Genomic DNA, 25,267 nt, shown 5'->3' with positions numbered 1-25,267 from the left:
GTGCGCTGTTATGCTGGCAAGAAGGGGTTGACGTCACTTTGCTGTTTTAATTGCAATGTTAAATATTCAGCAATGCCCTTATTAACTTCTGTAAAAAACCGCAATGACAATGTTTTTTTATGCGCCACCTGGTGGATATTCTTTGAAGCGAAACACATTAAGCAAAAAGGGAAAGTAAGCCCCCGAAAAACACTCTGCGAGACGAATTGGCGAATCCCGCAGGAGAAAACGCACATTTTTAAAGGCCACATCTGCATATACACCCACTTACGTGACATCCACCAGTCTTATATACATCCACATACGTAACATTAACCAGTTCTATATACATCCACTTACGTGACATCCACCAGTCTTATATACATCCACATACGTAACATCCACCAGTTGTAATGATTCGTAAGAGACGGAAGCAAATGCAGGTGAAAAATATAACAATGTTTATTAAATGTAAACAAAGAGAGCGTATTCAGAGTCAATGCGGAAGTAATCCAGTCCGGTGTTGTTGAAGGCAATGGTGACGATGACTACGGTGGAAGTTGGTGTTTTGAGTGCGACGTTGGTGGAGTGGTGAGCAGTGGTGAAATCCAAGCTGACACGGAACATCCACACGAAGACGACGACGACAATACACATCCAAACTGAAACACGTAATCCAATGTACACGGAACAACCAAGCAACACGGAGACAGAGCAAACAATAGAATCTGGCAGGGAACAGAAAGTCAGGTGAGTATATATGGTGATGATGTAATGATGAACAGCTGGAGCGAGACAATTAACACACAGGTGAATTGGATTGCTCTAACGAGCACATGGCAGGGGTATGTGTACAACACACACAAACACACAAACATGACACGGAGGAAAACAATGGATTTTCCTACCGTGACAGTACCCCCTCCCCTAGGAACGCCCCTTGGCGTTCCCAGCCTGCTTTACCTGTTGATTGAAATCATCAATAAGGCGGTGATCCAGTATTTCCCGAGCAGGAACCCACCTTCTCTCCTCCGGACCGTAACCTTCCCAATCCACCAAGTACTGAAATCCGCGTCCCCTCCGTCTGGAGTCCAGAATACGGTTAACCGAATATGTGGTTTCCCCATTAACGATACGAGGCGGGGGGGGAACCGGGGCAGGCGGATTAAGACGGGAAAAAATCACCGGTTTAATTTTGGAGACGCGAAAGACGGGGTGAACCCTCCTGTACGCAGGAGGAAGGCTAAGACGCACTGTTACCGGATTAATGATCTTGGTAACAGAAAACGGGCCAATAAATTTGGGAGCAAGTTTATTCGAGACGGAACGCATCGGAATATTCTGGGTTGAAAGCCACACTCTTTGACCGACGACGTATCGGGGAGGCTTCGACCGGTGGCGATCGGCCTTAGCCTTGGTGCGCGACCTTGCCTGGAGCAGAGCTCTGCGAGCTCTGGTCCAGGTGCGGTGACACCTCTGGACTAGTGCGTTTGCGGAGGGAACCGACACCTCGGATTCAGTACTGACAAAATTAGGTGGTTGGTACCCTAAACTACACTTAAATGGAGACATGCCCGTAGATGACACCGGCAGAGAATTGTGTGCGTACTCCACAATTGAGAGTTGCTGACACCAGGACGAAGGATTCTTGGAAACCAAACATCGCAACACCCTCTCGACGTCCTGATTGGCTCGCTCGGTTTGACCGTTGCTCTGTGGATGAAACCCGGATGAAAGACTAACAGTCGCCCCTAGCAATTTGCAGAACTCTCGCCAAAATTTGGACACAAACTGGGGACCCCTGTCAGAGACCACGTCTGTCGGGAGGCCATGTATACGGAAGACGTGGTCAATGACAGTTACCGCTGTTTCCTTGGCTGATGGTAATTTGGGCAAGGGAATGAAATGAGTCGCCTTCGAGAACCGGTCCACTACGGTCAAAATCACCGTATTACCCTTAGAGGGTGGGAGGGCGGTAATGAAATCTAGCGATATGTGGGACCAGGGTCTCGAAGGGACAGACAGCGGTAAGAGTAACCCATCTGGAGGACAATTGGAAGTCTTACCAACGGCACAAACCGAACAAGCCAAGACGAAGTCGTGGACGTCACGAGCCATACCAGGCCACCAAAATCGTTGCTTGACTAGAAACCTAGTTCTACTAACCCCTGGGTGACAAGCAACACTGGAACCATGACCCCACTGGAGGACGTCTGACCGTAACCCTTCCGGCACAAATAAACGGTTCGGTGGGCAGCGAGCCGGGGGCGTTACCCCTTCTAAGGCTGTCAAAACCTTCGATTCGACCTCCCATCTGAGCGCGGAGATAATGATTTTCTCCGGTAAAATGGGCTCGGGAGTAGCAGTACGATCGGAACGCTCAAAAAGACGGGATAAAGCATCGGGTTTGATGTTTTTGGAACCCGGCCGGTAAGAAAGTGTAAAATCGAAACGACCGAAAAACAATGCCCACCGAGCCTGCCTGGAGTTAAGTCTTTTGGCGGTTCTAATGTATTCGAGATTCTTATGGTCCGTCCATACAATGAAAGGTACACCCGACCCTTCAAGCCAGTGACGCCATTCTTCCAGTGCTAGCTTGACCGCCAACAACTCTCGATTGCCAATGTCATAGTTAACTTCCGCAGGAGATAAACGATGAGAAAAATACGCGCAAGGATGAACCTTTCCGTCTGAGGATGCGCGCTGGGACAACACTGCTCCTACCCCCACCTCTGACGCATCGACCTCCACTATGAATTGACGTGAACGATCAGGGGTAACGAGAATGGGAGCTGAAACAAAGCAGCTTTTCAGTTTGGCAAACGCAGCCTCAGCTGCGTCTGACCACCTGAACGTCAAACCAGGGGAGGTCAAAGCGGTCAGAGGTGCGGCTAGTTGGCTGAAATTGCGAATAAAACGCCGGTAAAAATTGGCGAACCCCAGAAATCTCTGCAGGGCCTTGCGAGACTCTGGGGATGGCCAATCCACCACAGCCTTAACTTTCTCAGGATCCATGCGAACACCCTCAGTCGAAATGATGTGTCCTAAAAAAGAAACAGACTGTGCATGAAAAACGCATTTTTCCGCCTTGACAAAAAGCCCATTCTCTAGCAACCGCAGAAGCACTTGTCGTACGTGTTGCAAATGTTCCTGGAGAGACGAAGAAAAAATCAATATGTCATCCAGGTAAACATATATGAACTGGTCTACCATGTCTCGCAACACGTCATTAACGAGTGCTTGGAAGACTGCCGGCGAGTTCGTTAGCCCGAAAGGCATCACGCAGTACTCAAAATGGCCACGAGGGGTGTTAAACGCAGTCTTCCATTCATCCCCTTTCCTGATGCGAACCAAATGATATGCATTACGTAAGTCCAATTTAGTGAAGACGGACGCTCCCTGCAACCTCTCGAAGGCTGAAGACATCAACGGCAAAGGATAGGTATTCTTTACCGTGATGTTGTTCAACCCTCGGTAGTCAATACAAGGTCGCAAGGATCCGTCCTTCTTACCCACAAAAAAGAACCCCGCCCCCGCTGGAGATGAGGAAGGGCGAATGAACCCCGTTGCCAGAGAATCAGAAATATATTTCTCCATGGCCTCCATCTCCGGAACGGACAGAGAGTATAACTTGCCCTTAGGCGGAAACGTACCTGGCAGTAAGTCTATCGCACAGTCATAGGGACGATGAGGAGGAAGAGAATCAGCCCGCGACTTACTGAACACCTCCTTCAGGTCGTGGTACTCTGCGGGCACGGTAGACAAATCCACTGCTTTCCCCTGAAACACAGACTCAGAAACAGAAACACAAGCAGAGACAAGACAGGACTTATGACACTCCTCGCTCCAGCTGATAACAGAACCCAGTTTCCAGTCAATTCTTGGGTTATGGGAATGAAGCCAAGGGTGTCCAAGAACTATGGGGGAGAGAGCAGTGTCAGTAATAAAGAATGAAATAGTCTCTGTGTGGTTTCCTGAAGTGATGAGTGTGATGGGTGCTGTGGTGTACTTGATAGTGGGTAACTGATGTCCATTGAGGGCGAAGGGCGCAATCTGGTGGGTGAGTGGAGTGAAAGGTAACTTGAGCTTACGTGCTAGTGAGCAGTCGATGAAGTTGCCCTCCGCCCCCGAATCCAGAAGTGCGTGCCCTGAGTGTGACATAGTGGACCACCGTAGTCTCACCGGAAGGAGAGTGGATGTAGTAGAGGTCTTCTGTGCGGAGATCCTGCCCGATAGTAGCCTCTGTTTTACTATCGGGCTTGGTCTTTTACCGGGCACCTCTGACATTGGTGACCCGGCTCGCTACAGTACATACAAAGACCCAGGGATCTCCGCCGCTTCCTCTCCTCCCGGGGTAACCGAGCTCGACCCACCTGCATGGGTTCCGGATCTGAGAGACCACCGGCGGAAACTTCGTTGGATGGATCCGTAGACTCCGCTTGACGTAGGAACGGACCTTGAGTCTTCCTCTTGGCAGCAGTGGAAAGGCGTGCGTCAACCCGGATCGCCAAATCCACCAACCCGTTGAGGGACTTCGGTAACTCCTCCGTAATGATCTCTCGATGGATCCGATCCGCCAACCCATGCAGGAAATGATCCCACTGCGCTTCCTCGTTCCAACTGCACTCCGCCGCCAGGGTACGGAACTCAATGGCATAGTCTGAGACCGACCGCTCCCCCTGCTGGAGATCCGTGAGGAGCCGGGCGGCCTCCCTCCCAGCGACGGAGCGATCGAAAACCCTCCTCATCTCTTCAGCAAGCGAGGCAAACGAGGAACAACAGCTGTCCTTGTTTTCCCATACCGCCGTCCCCCAGAGGGCAGCCTTGCCGGTGAGAAGCGAGAGCGTAAACGCCACCTTTGTCTCCTCGAGGAAGAATGACCGGGGCTGTTGGGCGAAGTGTAAAGAACAATGAGAGAGAAAAGTACGGCAATAGTAGGGCTCACCGGCGTATTTCTCCGGGATCGGAAGTCTCGGTTCCGGGGTGAAACTACCCCCTGGAGGTGAAGATGGTGCGGGCGGCATGGGTGGCGCAGTGGGAGGCGTGATGTCCGGAGATCGCTGAGAGAGCTCGGAAACCTTCGCCACCATTACCTGGACGGCCTTCCACATATCTTCGATGGTTTGATCCTGATGATCCATACGAGCCAGAGATCGCTGGAGAAACTCCTCCAACGCGGAGAGCGGTTGACCACCTGCTGCTTCCATGTTGGCCAGATTCTTCTGTAATGATTCGTAAGAGACGGAAGCAAATGCAGGTGAAAAATATAACAATGTTTATTAAATGTAAACAAAGAGAGAGTATTCAGAGTCAATGCGGAAGTAATCCAGTCCGGTGTTGTTGAAGGCAATGGTGACGATGACTACGGTGGAAGTTGGTGTTTTGAGTGCGACGTTGGTGGAGTGGTGAGCAGTGGTGAAATCCAAGCTGACACGGAACATCCACACGAAGACGACGACGACAATACACATCCAAACTGAAACACGTAATCCAATGTACACGGAACAACCAAGCAACACGGAGACAGAGCAAACAATAGAATCTGGCAGGGAACAGAAAGTCAGGTGAGTATATATGGTGATGATGTAATGATGAACAGCTGGAGCGAGACAATTAACACACAGGTGAATTGGATTGCTCTAACGAGCACATGGCAGGGGTATGTTTACAACACACACAAACACACAAACATGACACGGAGGAAAACAATGGATTTTCCTACCGTGACACCAGTCCTATATAGCCTGGTGCAACCAGACTCTCGTACATTCATTTCATTTGTACAGAGAGTCTGGCCACGCTCCATTGCAAAGCGTTACTTCCGTTAAGGAGGGTCTTCTGTTGAAGTTTAAAACTATTGGATCTGCCCAGAGTCACTCTGGATCTGCCATAACCAATCGCTAACGTTTGGTCGTGACGTATGTCACTCAGTTTGGCGCATGACCTCAACGTCTGCGTTCTAAGCCACTCCCCGCTGTTCGCTGATTGGACCTGCAGATTTTTGCCGGAGAAAACGAAACTCTACACAGCAGTCCCAGACGTTGTTCTGAAGCGAAATGAAAATTAAGCGGAAGAACGTAGGAGGGCGGAGCCAGGCTAAGTCCTATATACATCCACATACCATTGGCGGCTGGTGCTAAAAAAAATTGGGGGGGGGGGGCACATACAAACTTGAAATTAAACTTTTATGGTGGTAATGCAGGTCTGTAGCCATTTTTCAGGTGATAAAATCCTTACTGCTTTGCTAAAATGCTTAAAATGTTACTGTTGAAGTCAACTAAATCATGAAATACATTTTCTATGAATGTGTAAATCTGAGTATAATGTGGGTTTATTATCAGTAATGAACTAATCATGGTAATCATTCTCTCTCTCTCTCACACACAAACACACACACACACACACACACACACACGCACACCAGAGTTTGCGTTAGACTTTTTCATTTGAAAATCCTGACAGTCAATTATATGTCATTTTATGTTTTAATGATAAGAATTGTTTTCCTTCACCTGTTCATTTCATGAACTTACAAGACGAGCATTCAAGTTCAAATGTGTTTATTTATTTGTGAATAGAACATATGATGAACAGAGACTGTGGATCACTTTACATGTTTAACATCACATGCAGCAGATTAATAAATTATTTTTTCTCGCAGTGACAGACAGCTGAGGCGATCAAACACATCAAACACATCAGCAAATATGAACAAATCAAATCACAAAATACTATTGCGATTAAAATAGCAACAGGCGTGTAAAAATCTGAATTGAATTAAAGACTGTGTGTGTATCTGAAACCATCTTGTGTAATAAATGCATGAAAACAGATAAATGCAGACTCTTGTCATTAGATTTTGTGTTTTTACCTCAGATAGACAACGCAGTTTTACTTTTGTTCTGGAGATTGATCGCATGCTCTTACATTACGCTTCGGTTAATGCAATCTGACACACACACCACGCAAACACACGCACACGCACACACACACACAAACACACACACACACACACACAGTAAAGTTGCATAATAAGCGATCAGTACGTTGCAACAAAGTTGACCAACCCACGGAAAATACCGGATTATCTGAGCATCATGTCCAAATGGCAGCTCAAATGCAGCACAAAATTTCGCCCAGTATATTACCCAGACTTATAAACAGCAAACAGGGAAGTAATAAAAGGCACATTTGACTTACATAGCATCCAGCTAACGTTAACCAACTCCGTTTGCCTTAAGTCCTGGAAAAGCTGTGTAAACTCGACCATGATAATTTCCTGCTGCTCAATCTGGTCCAAGGTCCTTAATCCTTTATTTATTCAACTGAATGTTTTGTAAAGGGTGATTTTGTAAGCATAAATCATATTTTCTTTAATCTCAAGGCATTTCACTTGCTTTCACTGATCAGTACTGTATCTAGCAGTTACATGGCAATCTTCAGCACGATTATGAGACTCTGAAAACGATCCAATCACATGAGGTCAAATACATAAAAACTACTCTGATTTGCTTACAACATAAGTGGGAGGATTTGGGGCGCACAGTCCTGCGTCCCAGGGCAGATCCGAAACCAGCCAATTAGAGCTCAGCCTCAGGTCACATGTTTTTACCCTTTTTACTAATCTACATAGACACTCATTAGGGGTGCGCCCCAGACACACAAACATGACACACACACAACAAACTCAGTTTTAATTTTTTATTTTTTTTATAAATGATAAAATGACTAACAGTGAAGTAGTACCACTAAACGATTTTATTTGTATTAATTTGCATTATATATTTAACTTTTTTGTAACATATTGAAGTAGCTTTCTTCTCTGGCCAACTTTGGGGGGCAGCGCCCCAACGCCCCCTAGTGACCAGCCGCCACTGCCACATACATAACATCCACCAGTCCTACATACATCCACATACGTGACATTCACCAGTCCTATATACATCCACATACATAACATCCACCAGGCCTATACATCCACATACCTAAGGTTTCTGGATGTTTCACAAGTTACTTCTGTGTATTACCTTTCCAAGCACTCTGCGTCATACATCTGGCAAACCTAAAGTTTAGCAAGGATTTCCCATTCCGTATTTGTCAGGATATAGCAATTTTTATGCAGTGTTACATCATGACTTAACTCTTTCACCACCATTGGCGAGTTCCGGCACTCTGTAATACTGCTATTATCCACTAGACGCTGTTACACAATTTATAAAACCCGGAGGTATTCCCTTAGGGCAAACAGTTCAAACTCAGTTTATGTTTTGATCATCACTCTGAATCTGATCTCTAACAAAATTCCTTTCCAATTGCTCAAATTTTTTTAATTTTAAAGAAACCTACCCATATTTGAGAGGTCATAAAAAGAGAACAAATGAAGGTAGGATGAAACTTTTTTATTTGAAAGCAGAGGGTCTGTTCTTTCATTTGATTTATTGTATGTTTACATATTTAAAGAAAAACATTTTCTGGAAGGCATTAATCTTTTGTGAAAATCATAAAAAATGCTGGCACTAGCTGGCAACTTTTTTTTATAAACGCTGGCGTTGAAAGATTAGTAGATAGTAATTATAGTGAAATTGATTTATCTTTTTTAGGATAGTAAACAGAAGAAGGAAGCAACTGTAAACCTGCAGATACAAGTGCCGAACCTGATCTGTCTGGCTCATGGGTAAAAAACAAATAGATCAGAGTTGTTCTTGTTGTTAATAATACTCCTAATAAGTTTAATAACAATTCTTTGCTGTTTTTTATAGATCACAAGGTTTCCAGTCGGCCGTTTGCAGTATTTGGAAACTCTACATCAGTTCAGTTTGGTCATGACAACATTCTACTGGGAGAACCACCTCCTCTTAAACATAAAGTATTCTACAGGATTGATCCTCTACACATAAAGATATCAGAATGTCATGTCTCAGTCATCAACATGATTGACTTCACTGAACTTCACCTGGACTCTGTGAATCATCTCATTGGTCAACTAATGTATAAAAATCAAATCTCTGCCTTCATCTTTGTTGTGCGTCTGGGTCAGTTAACAGATGGTGATAAGATGTGTCTTGAATGGCTACAGTCAGTGTTTGGTGAAAGTGTTCTTCAGTTTGTGATGATTCTCTTCACTTATGAGAGAGAAGAAGAGTCTGACTCTATGATAGATGATCTGAAGAAAAACACTGTTGTAGAGGAACTCCTGAAGAAATGTGGAGGAAGATATCACATCTGCAGCAAAACCATGAACAACCAATCAGAGATGAGAGAACTGATGAGGAAGATTGACCGTCTGTTTAATGAGAATAAAGAGCAGTGTTACACTGGAGAGATGCACAACACCCAGTTAAAAGAAAAACAGAAAAAGAGTGAGTATCACAGAGATGAGAACAAAGATTTTCTTCCCTGATGTTTTAAATGATTGTTCTCAACACTATTTTCATATATCCCTCACTATATGGATGTTAGATTTGACCCTACCTGTGACAACGTAACTAAAGTCTTTTTAAAGGAAAATCAAGAAATGCCCACTACAATACCATATACTTGAAAAGTCTACATAATTATTATTCCTGCTAACAAGCAAAATAAATAACCAATAAATAACCTTAGTTAAAATAGCTAAAGCGTATAAACTATTACACAAAGCTAACGTTTCTGTGGCCTCGTACACACTGAAAACTTTCGGAAGTGACAACTGCATTTAAATGCGGGAGTGAATCCCTAAAATGTTATGATTGACACAGAGATAACCATAGCAACGTTCTGCCGTCTCGCGTGCTTATCACTCACAGCTTTGACCAAAATAATTTAACAGCAATATGTTTTGCAATATACACAGACCTAAAGGATTATTAGGAAAACCTGTTAAATTTCTCATTAATGCAATTATCTAATCAACCAATAACATGGCAGTTGCTTCAATGAGTCGTAATTTGGCGTAAACAGAATGAGAACATGGATCCATCATGCCTTGTTACCACTGTGCAGGCTGCTGGTGGTGTTGTAATGGTGTGGGGGATGTTTTCTTGGCACACTTTAGGCCCCTTAGTGCCAATTGGGCATTGTTTCTGACCATGTCCATCCCTTTATGACCACCATGTACCCATCCTCTGATGGCTACTTCCAGCAGGATAAGTTCACTGTATTAAAATGGCCCCTACAGTCACAAGATCTCAACCAAATAGAGCATCTTTGGGATGTGGTAAAACGGGAGCTTCGTGCCCTGGATGTGCATCCCACAAATCTCCATCAACTGCAAGATGCTATCTTATCAATATGAGCCAACATTTCTAAAGAATGCTTTTAGCACCTTTTGAATCAATGCCACGTAGAATTAAGGCAGTTCTGAAGGCGAAAGAGGGTCAAACACAGTATTAGTATGATGTTCCTAATAATCTTTTAGGTATGTGTACCTCCGCCTTGGCGTTGTGTATTGTACGCATTTTTGAGGCTGCTCCGCAGCAGGCTGTCTTGCAGTGTTGCCGGGTCCTCAACTTTTTTGTACGTACATACCGTTTTGGTGCATTTGGTTACTTTTAGTGTTATAAATGGCATTATAACACAAAATTCATGACAGTCATTGAATAAACTTGATTCTGAACAGAAACGCACACAAAACTGTGTTTTTAACATGCATTGTCAGCACTGTAGAGAGAAATATAATATAATGTTCCAAACAGGGTTCATGTAAGGAAACACTCATCACCTAAATGCACAACTATAATGAGCCTGTCAGGATTCTGTCAGAATCTGATCATGTTTAGAATCTTGTCTCTAGTGGCAGGGTTTAGACCAGTAGTGGGGAACCCTGGTCCTGGAGGGCCACTGTCCTGCAGAGTTTACTTCCAACCCTAATCAAACACACCTGCATTTCTTTTCCAAGTAATCCTGAAGACTTCAATTAGATTTTTCAGGTGTGTTTAATTAGGGTTGGAACTAAACTCTCCAGGACAGTGGCCCTCCAGGACCAGGGTTCCCCACCCCTGGTTTAGACAGTACCATGTTATGTGTGGGGACACGTGGCTTTGGATGCATGTTTCCAGTCACGTGTTTTCCATGTCTTTTCTCTTTTACCCAGCTCCCTTGTCATCCTCGTCTATTGTTTTCACCTGTTGTCTTTTTGATTTGGTCCCTATTTAAAGCCCTTGTCTATGCTTGTTGTTACATTACCTGTGAGTATCTAGTCAGTGTTATATCTAGTCGAGTCTGTCATCTGTTATTTGTATAGTTTATCGTTAGTCTTGTGTCAAGTTTAGTGTTAAGTTTAGTGTAGTGTATACTCTGTTTTTGTTTTTCCCCATTTCTTCATAATAAAAGTTTTGTTCTGTCCATCCCTGTCTGCTATTAGGTTCATTCGTCACACGATTCCTGACAGAGCCCTTTTATTTGAACTATCCAACCATGAGACTCTGATTTAGTGGAGAGAGAAAGAGAGAGAGAGAAAATAATTAACAGCACAATTGAGTTTCAGTTTTAACAAACCACCATCATTGTGATCAGTGTTAGAATTTCATCAGCTCATTTGCATTTTAAAGGACACACCCAAAAACAGCACGTTTGCTCACACCTACCAATTTTAACATGTCATAATAAATGATCTGGGGGTATTTTGTGCTAAAACTTCACATTTATTTGATATCTTAAAAAGGTATTTTAATGTGTCCCCATTAAAAGTACTTGCTTAATATATTAAAATATTCTAAATGGCCAAAGAAACATTAACATTCTTGTGTGTTACTTCTGTTTCTTTTGTCTCACAAGACAAACCACAAGGCTGTGAAGACAGCATGAAACATTCTCCACAACAGAAATGCATGATGAATACAGGGTAAGTGTTGTGAAATGGTAACACTTTATATTACGACCCGCAACGTACCGCGTAATTAAACAGAATTTAAAGCGTACTTATTTTTAACAACAGTACGTACTTGTATGTATAAGGGAATAATATTTTAAGTTTGGGGTAATAAGGGGGTAAGAATATGAAGAATTATTAATTATTTATACTCTAAGTATTTTCTAACTACAGGATACCTATTGTAATATTGCGTGGTATATATGACTTAGTCAAGTCTATGGGGAAATTATGTTTTTTTTTATGATTTTATTCTGATTTTTTCATATTGACTACTGAATGTTGTAAACACTCAATGTCTACAAACCACATCGGCAAATAAATATAACAGCACATCACTTTTATTTTAGTAGCCTATATTACTTGCTTTTAATAACAAAAGTCCAGCTGATTTAATGTGGTTATCTTTTTTTTAAGGTAAGTACAATAAAAATAGCAACTTATTCCCTATTTACCAGGTAACTCTAACATTTGCGGACATGTATGAAGTGGTGCTTTGCAATTTTGACTCTGAAACTCTTTTATTTCAAATGACACAATAATGACCACAAAGCAACACGCTATTTGTTTATTTTTAATAGGTGTTATCATTGGTAGAATAAAACTTTGCACATGTAAACACAAGTATTTTAGCCAAATAATGTATGTAATGGCAAACCAGAATGAAACAACAGCAGATGGGTAACCAGCCCGCGCTGCAGCAAAAGACGACTACATGCATACTGCGCAGAGCGCGCACCCGTCTGCAGGAGGTTTGCTGGAACCGCATGCTAGATAAGGTGACTGGTTTTGTAAATACATCACGCATTTCAAACAATGTTTTTTCAAGAAAGTTGCCAGCTAATGGCAGCAGCAGGTTAGCTAGCACATAAATTAGCCTAAAGTTAATAACTGGCTCAGAAAACTCAGTTTCTGTCAAGGCACAGTGAAGAAACATTTACTTTACTGAAGGTTTTCATTTATGTTTTTTATATGTAATGCAGAACAGCATTTGTGAGACGACATCAACTCATCATCCAAGTGGACAAGAATACCAACAGAGAAAGCCAAGCCGCAAAAACAATGAAAAATTGTCATTACTTTTTATTTGAAATAAAAGTTTTGTGTTAATAAAAATTAAGTGTTGGCTTAATTATAGTTTTGTAAAGAGGTTTTGAAAGTTGTTTTAAAATAAAAATAACAATATTCTGTATGTTTATGGTATTTACCCTATAACATTTATCAAAGTATTTACCCTATAACATTTATCAAAGTATTTACCCTATAACATTTATCAAAGTATTTACCCTATAACATTTATCAAAGTATTTACCCTATAACATTTATCAAAGTATTTACCCTATAACATTTATCAAAGTATTTACCCTATAACATTTATCAAAGTATTTACCCTATAACATTTATCAAAGTATTTACCCTATAACATTTATCAAAGTATTTACCCTATAACATTTATCAAAGTATTTACCCTATAACATTTATCAAAGTATTTACCCTATAACATTTATCAAAGTATTTACCCTATAACATTTATCAAAGCACCACTTTAGTTTACAGCCCGCAAATATAAGAGTTACCAAGTAAATACACAGTAAATAGGGTAACAAGCACCACTTTAATTTACAGCCCGCAAAGGTAAGAGTTACCTGGTAACTCCTGTATACATATACAGATCAAAGAGGTACAAGTTGCTACTATTTTTATTGTACTTGCCTTAAAACACAGATGATCAAAATAAAGCAGCTGCACTTTTGCTATTACACCGTACAGTCTATACCGAAATAAAAGTGATGTGCTGTTATATTTGCCGACGTGGCTCATAGACATCGACTGTATACAATACACTTTCATCAGGTAAGTAGCAAATATGAAAAAAAAACTATAACAAAAAAATTAATAGACCATATTACCCATAGACGTAAGTCATACATACGACGTAATATAACAATAGGTACCCTGTAGTTCTGAATACTTAGAGAATAAATCATTTATAATTTTCCATATATTCTTACCCCCTTATTACCCCAAACTTAAAATATTGTTCCCTAATACCTAAAAGTACGTACTGTAGAAGTACTCTGTTGTTACAAATATAAGTTGTAAATTCGGTTTAATTACGCGGTACATTGCGGGTCGTAGTATAAAGTGTTACCTGTGAAATTATTAGTTAGACTTTATTTCATATTAACTTTCATACATGTTTACAAATTTATAAAGTATAGTTAGATCCTTAGTAGCTCTTCAAACCTCTCTTTTTCAAAGGGCTATAGACCAGCGGTTCCCAAACTTTTTTTCCTGCGCACCCCCTTCTATGTCCCGACCGGGTTGGCGCACCCCCAAACCCCACTTCAAAAAAAAAATAAAGACTCGCCATAAACACTCATGTTTAATCATGTGCAAATAACCAGGGGCCGGTTGCACCAGCCGGACGTAAAGAAGTTGGGTGTAAGTCCTACGTCGGGCTTAGCTACGTCTGACATTGTGAAAAATATTTACGCCTGTTGCAACATCTGAAACTACGACTAGACGCAGCTACGCTCAGCGTAGATGATGCGCGCCCCCGTGTATGCGTTTAATATTTAGACGCCATTCGAGTTTACTATGGTAAGAAACGTACACTTACTGCCGCCAGATAACATATGACAGCTTTCCTCATGTTTACCAGTGCGCTCTCCCTCAAGATGCGTGCGTCACGTGCAGACCCATCAAACACATTCACAAAAGCCTTTACAGTTCGCACAAAAGGTGTATAATAGTTTGCAGATTCATTATAACAGCTCAAGATTCAAACAAAATTAAATGAAAGCTTTTAATAAGTTCTCTACAGTGTCTTTGTAAGTATTTATGTATTTTATTATAAAATTCATTGCCGGTCTCTCTACCATGCATGAACATTGCTCGCGTGTGCCTGTGCATTAGACGCACCCATGTCTCGTCCCATTTGATTATTTCTATTTTTGCCATAGAAAAAAGTCTCTCTCTCTTGGTCCCTCTCCTCCTTCGTGACTAACAACTTTATCATAAGACCAGTTAAGCATATTTATAATATGGAATGAATGAAACGAGTTGACGCGCATATCGGCTGCAGTGCATAACAGAAGAGCAGTGCGTAGAAAAAGACAGCAGCTGTCTTCTACGTTTCTATCAAAAACTAAAAGTATAGTTTTTTATTTAAAATAAAAGCGATTACAAAGGAAATGTTTACTGTTCATGTTTTTTATTCATTTATTGTATGGAAAAATCCCACTCAAAGAACCAGTCCGCCATTAGATTTTTCCACTCGCGCACCCCCCGGTGGCAGCTCGCGTACCCCTGGGGGTGCGCGTACCACACTTTGGGAATCCCTGCTATAGACCATTTCAAGTTATATAAATTAACTGACTGTTTTTCAACATCAATATAATCAAATCCACTAACAAACAAGAGAACATGTTAATTTATTCACAGAGAACAAATCCTATTACTTCTGGAATAATGTAAGCAATATGCATAGCGAGAGTGTGGCTAAAACCGTGAGTCTGTTTGAATTTTAAAACAAAAAAGGAATTTACTTGCCACAATAAAGATTATAAAAGCAGCAGTCATCATGAGACCTCCTGCAGGGGAACCTCACTATTATAGATTGTGTTCGACTTCAAGCTGCGCTGCAGGAACGACAGGTTGATGACATCAAAGTATCAGAGTCGAGAAAACATCGGAAGAGTTTGTCGGTTTTGTGTATGATTTAATCTTAGAATGTTACTTTAACTAGAGTAATGTGATTTGCATACTTAGGGACAAGATTGCTGGTTCGACTATCCTACCGTGAATAGAAAGAATAGGCAGAATGTACTTGAGAAGTGAGAATACTGCCACACTGTAAAAAATAACAACAAAAAAATGGTCAAATGACTGGCAGCAGCGGCTGCCAAACAAAATCTTTAAAATTTAAGTAAAATTTCTTAATTCCAATAACGTTCAAAAACAATAATTTTACAGTTTTTTTCTTTAAAAGTTCTGCAGCCAAAAACTATTATTTTACAACCCAGTCTCAGGGCAAGTCGTGTTATAGTAACGACAATTTATTCGTGTTTGATGACAAGAATTTTCGCTGTGTTTCGTGTCTCTGGAGACAAATGTTTTTTCGTCCTTCCCAGCACGAATTTCTATCAATGGCTGTTCGTGTCTGTGGCACGACTTTCTTTATCGTGTCATTTTGTTTTCTCATATTAAATATTAAATAACACGATAAAGAAAGTCGTGCCATAGACACGAACAGCCATTGACATAAATTCGTGCTGGGAGGGACGAAAAAGACATTTGTCTCCAGAGACACGAAAAACAGCGGAAATTTGTGTCATCAAACACAAATAAATTAATCAAAATTTCCATTACTATAAAACGACTTGCCTTGAAACTGTGTTGTATTTGACAGAACCAACAGAACCCCATTCTACAAGTGTGAACACACCCTAAAAAGTGAAGTTGCTGAAGCACTAAGTAGGCCTATTAGACAAAGTAGACTAAGTCTCTGCAACATAAAAATACCAAATTTCATTTTACAGGAAACAGCAAAAGGATGTTGAACAAAAGAGGGCCCAGGTCTTCCACACAAAGAAGAAACAAATGTCTATGAGAGAACAAATGCAGCATCTATTTCACAGGCTTCATCTTAAAGACATCCACAAGAAACTCAGAGCTGCAGATGTTCTTCAGATATCTGCACATTCATTACAGTCTTGTGAGTCTTGTGCTGAAGAAGAGCTGGTAAAGAATTATCTACAAAACATACTGATGATGAACTACAGAGCAAGATACATTAATATTAATGAGACCACTGAAAAACATCACTCACAACAAACAAACAAAGATGCATCTAAAGATGGGGGGGATTTTTTTAAAGAAGTATCTTTTTCTAATAATGTGATGAAAAAAACAAACCGTGTTCACCCGATGGATGTTCAGATGGCTGTGTTTCATTGTGCTGATAGTTTCCTAAAGCAGCTGATGGTCACTAAACTCTCACAGTGTCAGTTTGCTCTTCCTCTTCTTGTTCCTCATCCATTCACACAACAGATTGAGTTTCCTCTCTGGACATTCAGACAAATCAACAAGAGCTGGAAGATGAGAAATACTAACAATGAAATCATCAGTAAAGAAGAACCAGTCTACAAGACAGAAACTCCAATGGTGTCGTTCTTCAGGTTTGGTTCTGTGTCTTCATCCAAGTCTCAGCTGATGAACAATCTGATCAATGAGAAACACAACACGTTCTTCCACAGGAACTGTCCAGGCAGCAGCAGAACCAGACTACTGATGGATGGAGTGGTGGAGATCGCCTGGTTCTGCCCATCTGGAAAAGACACAGATAAATTTAATAACTGTGTTGCCTTCTGTAATCTTCATGGTGATGCAGGAGACAATGAGAAACAACTGCAGATTCTGACTGAAAAGTCTTTGGTCAATGTCGTTCTTCTACCACAGATTGACAAAAATGACAAAAACGCAACAAAGATTCAAAACCTGTACACAGAAAAAAAATCACTTATTTGTCTTACTGAAGATGAATGTGTTCTCACTGAGACACGAACAGGAAAATACAAAATTGGTCTGAAAGACAGAAATCAGTCAGATGTATCTGAAGAACTCAGAAGTGCTATAAATGATTGTCTCTCATCTTCACCATCAGTTTCCATGTTCAAACTTGAAGATTTGTCCAAACACTCAGATATCAGAGTAGATGAGGAAGATGATGAAGACTGCAGGAGAGGAAGAGAAGCAGCACAGCAGATGATGAGTTTACTGAAGAATAAAGATCCGAGAGAAATTAAAGAATCATTTCTGCCCTGTCAGGGTAAACTCTGGCATCAGTGGTGTCAGAAGAACAAAGAACTTCATCGACCTCAAGAGGAAGACATAGAACAAGAAATAAGCAGAAAACAAACACAAATGAAGAACATACGTAAACAGCAACATGATCTTCACATGAGTGAGTTTATAAAGTTTTTTATTAATCAAATGAACTCACATGAAGCCAATGTCAATAGATATTTTCTTAACTGGCTCAGAATGCTCCTGGATGAATTTACCCCAGCGGATCTTTCTGAACTTCAAGATCAAACAGAACTTATGCGAATATCTGACGAACTTCAAGCAGCAAGCTTTGGTTTGGAGCACATCATGAGAGAGATCGGTCAGATCTATGAATCATGTTCATCTGTGAAGAAGAATAAGACAGATCTGCCGTTTCATTTTTCTTCTCTCCCGAGTCTTGCAGCAGAGATGATGATCTGTGGATTTCCACTGGAGCTGATGGATGGAGATGCTGCTCATGTTCCTCTGATCTGGATCACTGCTGTTCTAGATAAACTCATACAGAAACTGGGAGACCAGAGAGTCTTTGTGCTGTCAGTTTTAGGACTTCAGAGCTCTGGGAAATCCACCATGCTGAATGCCATGTTTGGACTTCAGTTTGCAGTCAGTGCTGGCCGATGTACCAGAGGAGCTTTCATGCAGCTGATCAAAGTATCAGAGGAGATGAAAGATCAGATGAAGTTTGACTATATTCTGGCTGTTGATACTGAGGGTCTTCGAGCTCTAGAACTGGCTGGTAGAACCACAAGACATCATGACAATGAATTGGCCACATTTGTTGTGGGTCTTGGACAGCGGACATTGATCAACATCATGGGAGAAAACCCAGCTGAGATGCAGGATATTCTTGAGATTGTTGTTCAGGCCTTTCTGAGGATGAAGAAGGTCAAACTGAATCCCAGCTGTATGTTTGTACATCAGAACGTTTCAGACGTCACAGCTGGAGAGAAAAACATGGAGGGAAGGAGACGACTGCAGGAGACACTGGATAAAATGACAAAACTTGCTGCTAAAGATGAGGTTTGTGATGCTAAATGTTTCAGTGATGTCATTAATTTTGATGTACAGAATGATGTGAAGTATTTTGCTCATCTGTGGGAGGGCAACCCACCAATGGCACCACCAAATCCCAACTACTGTGAAAATATTCAAGAACTAAAGAAAACTATTATTTCACAATCCTCAAAATCAGATGGTATGAGGCTGACACACCTGCGTGATCGAATTAAAGATCTCTGGGAGGCTTTACTAAATGAACGATTTGTGTTCAGCTTCAGAAATTCTCTGGAGATTTCAGTATACAGGAGACTGGAGACAGAATACAGCAAGTGGACCTGGACTCTTCGCAGTGCCATGCTGGAAATTGAGAACAAACTACACAACCAAATAGAAAATAAGGCAATTGATGAGATTGAGAAAACAGATCTTCAGGCAGAACTGATGGAGAAAACCAAAGAATTGAAAAGCTCAATGTCAGATTTATTTGAGAAAGACACAGATGCTGATATACTGATTCAGTGGAAATCATCATTTGAAATAAAAATCAAAGATGTTCAAGAAAGCATTGTGAGAGAAACAAAGAGGAAATTAGATGAAATTCTTCAGCAGCAGGACCTGAAGAAAAAAATTGATGATCAGAGGACAAAACATGAAAGCTTTCTTTTAGAAAAGAGTAAAGAACTTGCATTGACACTCAAAAACAAAGCAAATGATAATGCAACTCTGAAGAGAGAGTTTGATTTCTTCTGGGGAAAGTGTGTGAAGAACTTCACCAAAGATACTACTCCAATCAAAAACATTGACATACTGAGAGATATGAAAATACTCCTTAGTGACATCCATAAAAGTGTCCCTATAGAACATAGAAATGAGAACACAGATATTTTCTCTGTGACAAAATATTCCAATTATGTAACAGTAAAGAAATCCAATGGATTGACAGGACAGGTTCAAAATATGTGCAAAGCAGCTAAAGAGAAGCTTGGTTACACTCTGTCTAAAGATGATGAAACACACATAACAAACTTGATCTCAGATGTTGTTCAGGAGACAGACAAAATGATCAAGTCATTTCATATTTCAAAGTTGGGCTACAACATCAGCTACATTAAACAACTCACAGATCACATCAAGACAAGAATAACAGAATATGAGGAAAAGTCTGAGACATATCTGTTCAAGACTGAATTCTTTATAGATTTGGTATTTTCTATATTTAAGAGAGCAGAACAGACATTCATTAACCAACACAGAATGTTTAGAGAAGTCAATGATCCTGTTCTCTATTTTGAGAAGAAGAGAGATGAATACTATAGTATTTTCCAGAAATACTGTGATGGAGCAACATCAACTGCTATTTTTGGTGAGATCATCTGTCAGAAACTGAAGAGACCCATTGAACAGAGTGTTTATAAACAGACTGCCAGAGATTTAGCAGATGAAATCAGATCAAACTGTCCATCACTGAATGGAAACAGATCAAATCGTGAGAAACACATCCTGAAGAGACTGGCAGAAGAGGAGAACTTTTCTGCGTTCAATGACTACATTAATTATCCCAAAGAGCATTTCAAGGATTTTATTAGAGATGAAGTCCGTCAGTACATCAGTGATCAGTTCAGTATCAGTGTTAAACCCAAGATGAATCAGAACATTGAAGTTTTGCGAAAGAAGATTCTAAAAGCAGCACAAAAATCTACTGAATATGTTGAAGTGAAGAGTGGAGATGTTGATTTGTGGTTGATGTTTTTCACACAGAAGCTCTCAGATGATCTGATATTCTCTGTGAAGGACTTCAGTGGAGTCAAACATGATGATGTTGATTTTAAACTCCTAGAAGATGTGATAATAACTGAACTTCCATCTATAATATCTGACATCAGCAGAGAGTTCAGCGCAGATACATTTTATAAAAATCTTGATCTCAACAACAGACCAGATGAGATTCTGATTGATCATTTCTGTCAGTGCTGTTGGGTTCAGTGTCCGTTCTGTAAAGCCTCCTGCACCAACACAATAGAGAATCATGATGGAGATCACAGTGTTCCTTTCCACAGAGTGATTGGAATGAATGGATTCTATTATGATGAAACACAGAATCTCTGTACAGAATTTTGCTCAACTGCAGTGAAAACTTCTAAAATTTTTAAATCATCAGGTCAGTGGATTTTATTTAGTGACTACAAAAGTGCAGGACACGTTTATGCAAAGTGGAGCATCACCCCTGATCTCTCCAAGATGCCCTACTGGAAGTGGTTTGTGTGCAGATTCCAGAAAGATCTAGAGATGTACCACGGAAAAACATTCCAGGACAAGATTCTAGATGAATGGAAAAAATACACAAAAGAGGACGCAATTAAGAGTTTAGATAAATACTACAGTCCAAAACATTAATTGTTCTTAATGTTTTCAGCAGAAAATGGAGCATTTTTAAGAACATTGCTCTGCTCAGGACAAATCAGGGACATTAATTGATTATCAAGGAATATACACACACACACCCTAAGAATCAGGGAAGTGTACATTTCTGAATATGTACTGGGATTTCTGATGTGAATTTTTTATCAGGATGGTCCAGCACCTTGATAACAACATTGTTTACAGTTACTCTGGCAGTTTACTAGAAATTCATTGTTCAGATCAATATGAGCAATTGCAGAGGTAAGTACGAAATCCTGTTTAGAGAGATGGAAATATATAAAATTCTTAAGAGTTTTCAACATGCTCCTGTCAATAACTCACTGAAAGGTATTAAGATGTTTTTTTAATTAACAAATTATTAATTATTTTTTATTAAAGGTCGCACTGGCGCGACTGCAAAATTTTAATATAATTATATTAATATAATGCGCAGGCAATTACGTCTACGGGGCATCCAGTCCCTCTTCTTGTTGCTGCACCTTCCCTTGTCTTTCTATCATATCTCAGGTGCATATCACCGCACCCTCTGACAGTACATTAACATTGGGCGTAATTGGCTTTCTTGCACTAGGTTATTTGCATAATACGATCTGATTGGCTGACGCACACGTTGGCACTTGAAAAGTTGAGAAATGTTTAACTTCTGCTGGTCATGTCTCTTTTGTCCAATTTTTTGTCCACTGTCCACTAAAAAAGTCTCTTTTGTCCACTTTTGACCGCTTTTGTCCTGATTACTGAGGGGATGGTTTGTGGAGACTGTGGGTGATTCTCTCGGCTGTCATTTAAATTTGAGGGGGAGAAATTACAGGTTTAAATTGCACCAAACTAATATTGTGTCAGAATCCGCTGCTTGTGTTGTAAGTAAACATGCTGCACAGTGTATTGTACATGTATATGTAAGAGCTTTCTCTGATATTTCAGCGCAATTGATGAAATAATCTCACACAACTTCCACACGCACGCAAAATGAAACTAATGAAACAGGCGGAGATCAGCCGCTTTAGTTTTATTAATGAAAGCCTAAAGATAGCGCTGTAAACTGTGTGTAAAAAATTGTGCTCAGTACCTCAAAATTAGAGTTTACAAGTCCTGGCCAAATGATATCTTCAGAGTGCATGGAGACATTTTGTGGCGATTACATCAAAAAAATTTGATTTCTTTACTCAAGTCTGTGTTAAAGTAGCTTAATGCTGCGTTTACACCAGCCGCGGTAGAGGAAGCGTTTGGCGTGGTAGACGCGATTCCTCCTCATTTGCGTGTCTAGTTTGCTTGAATTGAGCATCTGGCGGGGTACGCACGAATGGTGCTTTTTGAGCATTTTGCGTTTGACACGAATTTGTGGCTGCACCCGAGTTGAAGATTCAGGAGCCTACTTGCTGCTGTGGCGGCAGCCCCGCCCAGAGTCACTCATTCAACATGAAGAAACGCTTGATATTGTCCATAAGCAGTCACCCAGAGCTACACAACACAAGTTCTTATTTCTATAGAGACAGGAATAAAAAGGACCTCACTTGAAAGAGTGTCAGTGAGGACATTGGGCAACCTGGTAAGTTGTAAATACACATTTCACTTTTGAGTCACGTGACGTTTATTGAACTGCGCCGTTTATTTCCCCCCTATGGTAAGGTGACCAAATATCAACATCAGCCATGTTGCAAACAGACAACCATATAGCACTTGCCCCTCCAACAAGAAGCGGATTTTGCCTCTGACGCGTGTCAAATGCTTGCTTTTTCCGTGCGTCCACTTCGCTCTAGACGCACAAATGCATTCAAACTGTCCAAGCGACAAACTAGGCGCGGTAGACACGATTTTGATGCCTCAAACACGGTTGGTGTAAACGCAGCATAAAGCTTTTACAACAAAGTACTGTAGGGCTGGACGATATGGCCAAAATTTTTATCAACGTATACTTCTAATTTTCGGTTGGTACGGTATAAATCCGATAACGGTATGAATGTTAAAAAAAGCCTTGGGATAAACTGCAAAGAATGCACAAAACAAATGCCTGTACATACAACTTCTAAATATACTCTATATACTAGGGTGCCTTTTAATTGATTTGCTATTTCGACATGGAAGGGCGGGGCGCTCTGTCACGTACTTAATTAAATTTTGCCTGTTTCATTATTTGGAGGTTGTTTTATATGTATTTACCAAGTCTATGAAGCCTCCTCCTATAAAACTATATGATATTTACAAAAATAAAAATGGAATAGTAAATTGATGTTCCTTTTTTATTTGTATTTAGCCTTCATACAAAATTAAATGTATACTCACTGTCAAATAATCAGACTTTAGCGCTCACCTTTAATATTAATAAGGTTCATCTGAATGTCAGTCAGTGATAAATGCTGTAATGCAGAGGTCTCAAATGAATAGATAATTTTAATAACAAATTCTTCAGTCACAGTATTAACTTTCATAATTCCATAATTTTGATAAATTTACTATTATAGTAATATGTGGAAAAGTATGATTAAATATCCTAAGTGACCAATAGGTGCCTACATACTTTTATCTATTGCACGTTTCTTTTCCCCTTTTTTAAAACGTGAACCTGATTTTTCTCATCCGTAGATCAGTTTGTGTTACAAATGAGCGCCTAAATTCTGATCAGGCATTACGTTTTCCGGAATGCGCGGCTCATGTTTGCTTAGCTGCGAAAGACGGCAAGCGCTCTGAAGGAAGAAACGCATTGACTGGCGTTTAACACGTGTTTTTAGATGTGACACACGAACGGCCACGGGACGCTGTAATGTTTATCTAAATATCGAAAATATATCGATATTGAATTATTGTCCAGCCCTACAACAAAGTAATAAAAGGTTTATTGTAAGTTTAATGGTTAACAGTAAGGAAAATATATGTTAAGAGTATGGTTAAAGGAACAGTATGTAGGATTGTGGCCAAAACTGGTACTGCAATCACAAACCTTGTGGCTAAAACTGGTACTGCAATCACAAACCTTGTGGCTAAAACTGGTACTGCAATCACACAACTGGTGGCCAATACACAAAATGACAACATAAACATCATTTGAGGGCTGCAACTCCACTTTTTAAATGACAATATCCTGGCCAGACTACTCAGTGATATAAGTACTTGAAATGAAAATGTTTTCTTAATGTCTAGTGACATATCAGGGCCATTTTATGATTAATTGATATAAATGTCTTGCATACTGATCCTTTAAGTTAAAAAAAATATGTATATAAAGAAGAAAATTATTTGTATTTGTAATGAATTTATTAATGCAATAAACATGTTTGGACTTAGTTTAGTGTGTATGTTTTTGTTTTTACACCACCCAGTGACTGGTGTCACCAAATTGAGGCCCAGCACCACCAGCTGTACAACTTGGTGGCGCCAGTGCAACCTCTCTCATATGTTAGTCTGGAGCCCTGAATATGTTCATATATTCAGTATGTTTTGGTAAACATGTATATATCTGTAGTAGGATAGAGGTGCAGATATTAAACTCTATACTGTGTTGGTGATTAGGCTGTAAAGTGTTCATTTTATTATTTTGAAGGGATGGATTTTTGAGCTACACCTTCCTTTCATTATATCCTGTATTAGTATTTTAATTACTTATTAATTGGCAACTAGTAAATATTGTTTCAGTTAATAATTAAAATTATAGAAACACAAGAACAACAATACATAAGTGCACTGGAAATAGTCTCATCAAGTCCAACACAGTATACATAGCCAAGTGTCATGGTCCCAGGCACGTGCACAGATAGGGCTCAACCTGTGCAAAACACATGCCCTTTTTGTCCTTACACTCCGAAGTGCCCTTTTTTGGAGGTGTTTTATTAATTTTTAAATATATAAATCAATGCTATTATTAACCATTTACGTCTGCCTGTTTGCTTTACAAATATATTTATCAAATAAAATGTATAAAAAATATATATATATATATATATATATATATATATATATATATATATATATATATATATATATATATATATATATATATATATATATATATATATACATATTTTATCCGCTCAAACTGTCAGTCAAACCTCTTAACTCCGCCCCCTGAGTGCAGCGAGCTTCAAGTTCCACAGCAGTCAGAGCAGCTGAACGTCTTGCAACGGTAACTAAATATCTTGTTTTTTGAGTACAATGCTGTCTGTTTTATAACTTAAA

General features: G+C 40.2%; 1 protein-coding gene across 2 annotated transcripts in view; it reads left to right on the top strand.

Moving 5' to 3' along the window:
* Positions 1-24,244, top strand: part of LOC135768881 (interferon-induced very large GTPase 1-like) — a 40,718-nt gene extending 16,474 nt beyond the window's left edge. Inside the window, exons 1-5 of one of the 2 annotated variants that reach the window (XM_065278242.2) lie at positions 5,254-5,543; positions 8,580-8,653; positions 8,739-9,338; positions 11,734-11,800; positions 16,372-24,244. In XM_065278242.2, the coding sequence (XP_065134314.1) occupies positions 8,650-8,653; positions 8,739-9,338; positions 11,734-11,800; positions 16,372-21,073 (5,373 nt within the window). In that variant the 5' untranslated portion in view covers positions 5,254-5,543; positions 8,580-8,649 and the 3' untranslated portion in view covers positions 21,074-24,244. Of the gene's footprint in view, positions 1-5,253; positions 5,544-8,579; positions 8,654-8,738; positions 9,339-11,733; positions 11,801-16,371 lie in introns of those variants that run through there. The other variant, XM_065278241.1, reaches the window with a different exon arrangement.
* Positions 24,245-25,267: the final 1,023 nt, after the last annotated feature.

This window comes from Paramisgurnus dabryanus, chromosome 3 (genome assembly GCF_030506205.2).
Source record: "Paramisgurnus dabryanus chromosome 3, PD_genome_1.1, whole genome shotgun sequence".
Taxonomy (NCBI): Eukaryota; Metazoa; Chordata; class Actinopteri; order Cypriniformes; family Cobitidae; genus Paramisgurnus; species Paramisgurnus dabryanus.
This window is presented reverse-complemented; position numbering and strand designations above follow the sequence as displayed.